The sequence below is a fragment of the Octopus bimaculoides genome, chromosome 16 (genome assembly GCF_001194135.2).
Source record: "Octopus bimaculoides isolate UCB-OBI-ISO-001 chromosome 16, ASM119413v2, whole genome shotgun sequence".
Lineage (NCBI taxonomy): Eukaryota > Metazoa > Mollusca > Cephalopoda > Octopoda > Octopodidae > Octopus > Octopus bimaculoides.
The window spans coordinates 27,629,125-27,637,559 of record NC_068996.1 but is presented as its reverse complement, the minus strand read 5'-3'; the positions used below and the strand labels follow the sequence as shown (position 1 = coordinate 27,637,559).

The 8,435-nt window shown below is 37.0% G+C and overlaps 1 protein-coding gene across 2 annotated transcripts in view; it reads left to right on the top strand.

Annotated features, from left to right (window-relative positions):
- LOC106882171 (uncharacterized) overlaps nucleotides 1-8,435 on the top strand; it is a 140,101-nt gene that overhangs the window by 84,352 nt on the left and 47,314 nt on the right. For both annotated transcript variants that reach the window (XM_014932757.2, XM_014932756.2), the window contains exon 7: nucleotides 3,802-3,845. In XM_014932757.2, coding sequence (XP_014788243.1) covers nucleotides 3,802-3,845 — 44 coding nt within the window. The remainder of the gene's footprint in view (nucleotides 1-3,801; nucleotides 3,846-8,435) is intronic.

Here is an 8,435-nt window from a genome sequence, read left to right as displayed (position 1 = left end):
CTTCCTCCAAAATTGCTGCCCTTGTGACAAAATGTGAAACAATTATTATTATTATTATTATTATTATTATTATTATTATTTTGTTTGACTTTTGCTTTGCATTTGTACAAGTTGGCACCAAGTCTTACCCAGAGACCTCAAGAGACAACAAGTTAGAAGTTCATGTAGGGTGTCATATATTTGGTATTGTACATAGTATTGTTGTAGAGAATGTTTAAGAAACCATAAGAAAATTATGTGTTTGTTTTAAAATTTGAGATTACATAGACAATATTTTACTTAGGATATGGGCAGTTCCCATGAGCACTATCTTTTGAACTTCAGCCATTTTGGGGTTTCCTGGTATCTGAGCCAGGTAGCAATCAGCTCCTTTTGCTATCATTCCTAGGGTACCTATGATAACAGGTATTGTTTTAGTTTTCAGGTTCCACATTTTGCTAATTTCTATTTCTAGATCTTTATACTTGCTCAGTTTTTGGTAGGTCTTGACAGATATGTTTATATCGATTGGAACAGTCATATCAATGAGGAGGCATGATTTTTGTCTGAAGTCTTTCAATATAATGTCTGGCCTATTTGCATCTATCTTTCTGTCAGTTTGAATGGTGAAGTTCCAGAGGAGTGCGATGTGATAATTTTCAAGCACTGGGGGTGGTTTGTGTTCCCACCAGTTTTTATCATGGGGCAAGTTCAGGTTTTTGTAAATTACCCAGTGAATATATTGTGCAGCTCTATCATGCCTGTTGAGATACTCTGTAGGCGCAAGAAAACTGCACATGGAGACAACATGATCAATGGTCTCATTTTGTTGTTGGCATACATGACATATTGGGGAGCTGCCATTCTTTAATATGTTGGCCTGGTAGTTCCTTGTAGGTAGGCATTGATCTTGAGCTGCTATGATAAACCCTTCTGTTTCTGATTTTAAGCCAGAAACCATTAGCCATATGTCAACATCGGCATTATTCACTCTCTTTGGGTATTTCCCATTGAGAGGCTTTTCTTGCCATTTATCAGTCAGAATATCTAAGGCAGCAGTTTTAGCACAGGTTTTCATGCACTTAGGTTTTCCTGTACTTGTTTCCAGTACGTCTAATTCTGGGATTTGTTGTATTTTGAATTCACTTAGATATTCCTTTGCCTGTTTTGTTACTGAGTATGATGCTTTCTTGTTTTCATGTTTTGAGACAAGTTTTAACATCCAGTCCTCAGAGTTTTTCAAGTAGGTGTCTAGGCCAATTGTGGAAATTATTATTATTATTATTATTGTTATTATTATTATTAGTTCAGATAGAGAAGGAAGGGCAGTGACAATGAATTTTTTCAAGATCTCCAAGGTTGGTGATTGGAGGAGAAGGAGTCATCCTTTGGCTGTAGAATCCCAACCCAAATGCATACAACAGAGTGGGCTCCAACTAAAGGCAACAAAGGACAAACTTTATTGTGATTGTATTCAACCAGACAATGGATTAAGCCTAGATATTTAATGTTTAGGATGTTTCTGGGGCACCAGTTTGTGAATGTTTGAAGTTTTCTGAAGATAATTTGTGTTCATTTGCCATGATTTTGCACCGTGTAACAGGATGGATTTGATGTTGCAAATGAAAATTCTTTGCTTAATTTACCTTCAGAGCAGGCTTTAAAATGTTGATGGCTTGATTTACTTTTCCATGTTCTGTTCCAATGTCCTTTTATCTTCTTCCAGTACTTACAACTATGTATATACACTTATCTTCATCGTCGTCATTTAGTGTCCATTTTTCATACTAATATGGGTTAGATGATTTGACTAGAACTGGCAAGCCAGAGAGCTGCACCAGGCTCCAGTTCATTTTGGCTTGGTTTCTACAGCTGGATACTCTTCCTAATGCCAACTATTCCATAAAGTGCACTGGGTATCTTTTACATGTCACCAGCATGGGTGCCTTTAACATATCATTGGCAAGAGAACCTAGTAATGGTAGTAATCTAGAAGAATGTAGTGTCTTACTTCAAATACAAAACAGAATACCCTCAAAGGAGTGAACCTTGGAGTTGGCAGTTGGTACCCTACTACCTTAACCAGTAAACCACTTCCCTTCTGTGCTATTGACAATGGCACTGATGATTTGCAACATCAATGCTAAAAGCCCCAAATTTGTAAAAGAAAGTGTGTTGTTAACTGCAACAGTATGAATAATATATGTCTAATGCCTAATTTAGCTGAAAAGAGAGATTTAGAGATTAAGTTGATTCCCTGCAGGATTTTTTTGTATTTAGAACATGGAACGGAAAAACAAACTAAACAATGTAAGGCATTTAGTGAAACTGAATAATAATAATAATGATGATGATAATAATAATAATTATCATAATAATAATAATAATAATAATAATAATAATAATAATAATAATCCTTTCTACTTTAGGCGCAAGGCCTGAAATTTGGGGGAGGAGGATAACATTGACCCCAGTGTTTTTCTGGCACTGAATTTATCAATCCCAAAAGGATGAAAGGCATGTTGACCTCAGCAGAGTTTGAACTTAGAATTCAGTGACAGGCGAAATACCATTAAGCATTTCACCTGGCGTGCTAACGATTCTGTCATCTCATCGCCTTAATAATAATAATAATAATAATAATAATAATAATAATAATAATAATAATAGTAATAATAATAATCCTTTTTGTTATAGGCACAAGGTCTGAAATTTGGGGGAAGGGAACTAGTCGATTACATTGACCCCAGTCTTTCACTGGTACTTAATTTATTGAAATCAAAAAGATGAGAGGCACAGTAGACTTGGCAGAATTTGACCTCAGAACATAATAACAGGCGAACTACCGCTAAGCATTTTGTCAGGCGTGCTAACAATTCTGCCAGCTTGCTGCCTTAATAATAATAATAATAATAATAATAATAATAATAATAATAATAATAATAATAATAATGGTTTTAAATTTTGCCACGCAGTCAGCAATTTTGGGGAAGGGTTAAAGTTAATTACATTGAGTCCAGTGTTCAACTGGTACTTATTTTATCAACCCCATGAAGATGAAAAGCAAAGTCAGTTTCAGCAGAATTTGAACTCAGGGTGTAAAGATGAAGGAAATGCCACTAGGTATTTTGCCTGGTCTGCTAACAATTCTACTAGCTTGCTACCAAGTAGGAAACCAAGATAAATCATAGTACAAACTGATTAGTGCAAGACTCAAAGATGAAATTAAAAGTTCTGGAATAAATACTGTAAGGTATTGTTTCCTGGCACTGTAGCAATTCTGCCAGTGTCCTACCTCAGTAATAATAATAATGAAAATGATGCTGATGGTGATGATAGTAATAGGAATATGAATTGCTGCTGACTGTCTTACTACTCCCCACAGACTAACATTCTGTCTAAAGAGCCATTTGTTAATGTCCACTTTAGCACAATACATCAACATTATCATCATCATCATCTCATTTATGTCAATTTTCCATGAGTTGGGTGGTTTGACAGGAGTTGGTAAGCCCAAGGTCTGCACTAAGCTTTATTGTTTGCTTTGGCATGGTTTCTATGGATGGATGTCATTCCTAACACCAACCATTTTACAGAGTGTATTGGATGCTTTTATATGGCACCAACATCAGTGAGGTCACTAGGTAACTTGCAAGACAAGACCCTTCAGCTGTAGCAGTAAGTGGAGTGGCTTTATGCCAGATGTTGAGAGGTTAAACTATGATAGAAGGACAGAAACATGTCTTGCTGAATGAGAAGTACATGGCTACCCCAACTGGAAAAGAATGCATATAAAATAATTCTTTGTTTCTTCTTAAACAGTTCAAGTACAATAATTCCAACTTTGACCAACTTGCTTCAGCCAGGTGAGAAATTTTAATCAGTTTTAGTCACTTTTCTTTTGATTTTTTTCTTTGCTTTCTTCTTCTATTTTTCCTGGTTGTAATCTCAAATTACTGATAAAATTGAAATATATTATACCAAAAACAGGTAGTATATCAGGCTAAATGCTTTGAGCTATTTAGTTGCATTACTTTACATAGTTTATTCAAACCACACCACAACCAACTTTTCATCCCTCCGGGGACTATTAAAATATGTTCCAGTCAATTATCAGAACTAATCTAATCAACTCCAATCTTCCTTGAAATGGATAGTCTTGGAATTAAGATAGCAATCTGAGACATATTGGAATTATTTTAGTAGAACAGACAGAAGGAAGGTAGTACACATTGGTGAGTTAGTAATTATTTTCTTATATCAAATTTGGAAAAAAAGAGAAAATTCATGAAAATATTTTAAACCAAAATTTAACTTTTAATTAAGGAAAAAGTATATTTTTTTTGTTGAATTTAAATTTATATTCAAATTTTAGTTCAGATTTTCATTCCACCACATTAAATGAGCATAATCATCCTACAAGTGTTGTATTTGTTTCCTCTCTCCCCATAGTTAAATATTACCTTGCTTGGAAACAGGTGAAGGTTGGTGACAGGAAGGGCATCCAGATGTAGAAAATCTGCCTCAACAAATTCCATCTGACCCATGCAAGTATTGCATCATCATCATCATCATCATCATTTAATGTCCGTTGTCCATGCTGGCATGGGTTGGATAATTTGATCAGTGCTGGAAGGCTGTATCAGGCTCCAGTCTGTTTTGGCATGGTTTCTATCTATGGCTGGATGCCCTTCCTAATGCCAACCACTCCAAGAGTGTAATGGGTGCTTTTATGTGCCACCAGCATGGGTGCCATTTGTGTGACACCAGTGTCTGTCATGACTGTGGTTTTGCTTGGCTTGATGGGTCTTCTTTTCAAGCATGGCATAATGCCCAATGCTCAAACCCCAGCATAATGCCACATGGTCTCGGTTCTTCCCCCCATGAGGCTCAGCCTGATGCAGAGTGTGCCAAGGCTGGCCCCTTTGAAATACAGGTACTACTCATTTTTGCCAGCTGAGTGGACTGGAGCGTGAAATAAAGTGTCTTGCTCAAGGACACAACACGTCACCAAGAATTGAACTCATTACCTTATGATCATGAGCCAAATGCCCTAACCACTAAGCCATGCACCTTCACACACACACACACACACACGCACACACACACACATATGAGAGAGAGATAGAATCTCAGGTACCCATAGGCCACCAAGGAATCAGATAACAAGCCTTACCACAAGTAGCTACAAGTGCAATTCTTTGGCAAAGAGAAGCAGAATGGTTCTTCTAATGGAGAATAGAAAGATTAAATGGGATGTGTTGTGAAACATATTGAAGGAAAGAAATAAATGCAAGATGGTCAGATGAAAGTGTTGTGAGTTTATGAAAAACAGAAGGTGCAAGAGCAACGGGTGGTATTGCATTCATCATAAGCTTTGATAAATTACTTCCTACCAATTGTCTTCTTCATGCATTGGAGTGCTAAACATTTGTCTCTCAGGAAATACCACTCTGAGGATTATCCAGATCTATGCTTCCACAAATGTCAGTGAAGATGATGAAGTTGAAGAATTCTACCAAGAGCTAGAGAAAGCACTAGCTCACAGACCCCCTTACACATGGGAGATTCCAATGCAATGATGGGAGATTTCAATGCAAAGGTTAGAAAATGATAACAGGGAGAGAAATATGTTGGCAAGTTTGGATCAGTAGAGAAAAATAAAAGAGAACATTTGGTTACAATGGCAGTGGCAAGAGGACTTTACATTGTATACAGCCTATTCATGAAGCAATCTGGAAGCCTCAAACGCTCAGTATAAAAATTAAATTGACTACATCTTAGTTCACAAATATAGCATACTGCAGGAGATCTTGGTGACAGAGCCAGTCAACACAGGCAGCAATCATCTCTTGTTCTGAGTGAAAACCATGTTCAATGAAATCAGAAGAATTGTGTCAAGGCATTTAATGTCAGACAGTTTCAAGATGTTGTCAAGAGAAAAGTTTGGAAGCAACTTGAAGAGGTTGATGGGAACTACACTGGTCCAGAAAACTAAAAGCTGCATGGGTCGAAATAATCAACTTAATCCGTTTGTCTGTCCTTGTTTGTCCCCTCTGTGTGTAGCCCCTTGTGGGCAGTAAAAAAAAAAGAAATGCAAATCAATGAGAGCCTAATTGAAGAATCTTAGAGAAAACAAAGAAAATGCAGAAGAAACAGATCAGCTTGTTCTGATCCCTGCAAAGAAATCAGACAACACCAAGAATGTGACTTAGAGAATTATAGATTGAAGTTGCTAATACAAGCTGCTGGGGAAAGGAAAAGTCTAAAGAGGTGCAGGAGAGATTGGAACTCTATAGGTCAGAGGTGACAATGCTTAAGAACGATGACAGGCTCCTGCTGACAGACAAAAGGAAGATGGAAGCATGTAAAACCTTCTACACCAACCTTTTTAAATCATCAGTGAAGCTCATTCATCCACTGTCACAATGCTGGAAGAAGTGCCACCTTCTCTAGTCACTGAAATTAAAAATGCTATCAAGCTGATGAAAGCAGACAAAGCTCCAGGAAAAAATAACCTAACAACAGAGATGTTAGGGTGTGGAGGTGACGAGCTCTGGAAAAATCTTTATTCTACACTTCAATCACTATATAAAGGAAAGTAAAATACCCTCTCTGTGGAAAAGAGTTTACCATTTTGCTTCATAAGAAGAATGATGAAGAAGATTTTAGAAACTATTTCCCTGTATGCTTCTTGTCTTACCTCTATAAACTGTTTACAAAAGTCAGTCATCAGCCTATTGAAACAACTCTGACCAACAACTGAAGGAGCAAGCTGGTTTCAACTATACAAATTGAATTTTATATTAGGTAAACATGCAGATGTACATGCACATACACACACTCATGTACACACATCTATTGATCTATATCTGTTTGTTTGTCTCTCTATACAAGGTGGTATCATAAAGTTCTCAAACTAGTTCTGTAGCACACGAACAGATTGCAGCATATGATTGCGTGTACAATGAGAGCTAGCAGTGACCTTCATGAGGCAGTGTGTTGAGTGACAGCACTGTGTTTACTTTGCAAGTTAAGAAATTTGTGTTTTTGTGGTCACATGTAGTCTGTAATTTTGTCATGGACAGGAACAAAGAGCCAACATTAAATTTTGATTTAGACTTGGGAAGTCTGCTACAGAGACATTGAACATACTTTGGTAAGCTTACGGTGACAAAGCAATGGGTCATATGCAATATCTCGAGTCGTATAGGGGCTTCAAAAATGGAAGAATGTCCCTGAAAGATGATAAGTGATCTGGAGGACCTGCCACAAGCGTCACCCCAAGAAATGTGGAGAAAATTCATCAGCTTGTACATGAGGATTGTCAGAGGATAATCAATGACATTGCTGATGTTGTTGTTTGTTGTATGGGTCTGTGCAGGCAATCCTAACATCCACAAAGAATTGGATTCTTCATGACAACAAGGTACCCTGTCAATGAGCTCTCCTCACTCGTGAGTTTCTCACCAAAAGTAACATAGTATCACTTCTGCAGCCGCCCTATTCACCTGTGGACTTCCATCTCTTCCCTAAGATGAAAATGCAGTTCAAAGGCTGCTGTTTTAATACTATTGTTGAGATCCAGAGTGAATTGCAGAAAGTCTTTGACTCATGGAAAACAACTTCCAGGCTGCATTCCGAAAGTGGCAGGAATGCTGGAACCAGTGTATTGCTGTGCAAAGTGACTATTTCGGAGGAGATGATGTTAAAACTTAGGTAAATAATTTTTTTTTATTAAGCATAACTAGTCCGGGAACTTTATCATACCACCCCACATGTATGTAACAACATAAAAGAATGATGATTCATTATCAATTATTTATTTAACTTACCCAACTTTCAAAAAGCCTGACATGACACAAATTTTGCACATTGTATATTTTATCAATCCTTCATTTGATCAAATAAAAAGTTTGTGTGTGTGTGTGTTTACATGTGGGCTTGTAGGAAAATAGTAATAAAATGTTGATAATGATGATGGGTAGGAAAAAATGTTTGGATATTCATAATTTTGGCATATGCAGGCAAACATTAAAACATTATTTTTTTCTGCTTGGCTTCTTTCAGAGAAGGAAATGGCATCTGACTTGACTTGAGTCAGATGAAAAAGTTCCTCATTCTGTTGAAATATTCTTAAATCTTCCACTCTTACTCCCATGTTCCCCCACACTGCTTTTTACCTTGCAGTGCCTCTGATTAACTTTGTTAATTATTTAAAACCCTTTTGGCCTTGGAATATTAATCTACATTTAACCAATGTATTTTTTGTTTCTTTCACACATACACACAAATGTTCATACACACATGAACATACATAGAAACACATACTCATTCACACAGAAACACATACACACATACATACATATAGACAGACAGGCAGACACTCATACATACATACACAAACCCACTCATGCACACTCACGCACAAACACAAACACGCACACACACACACA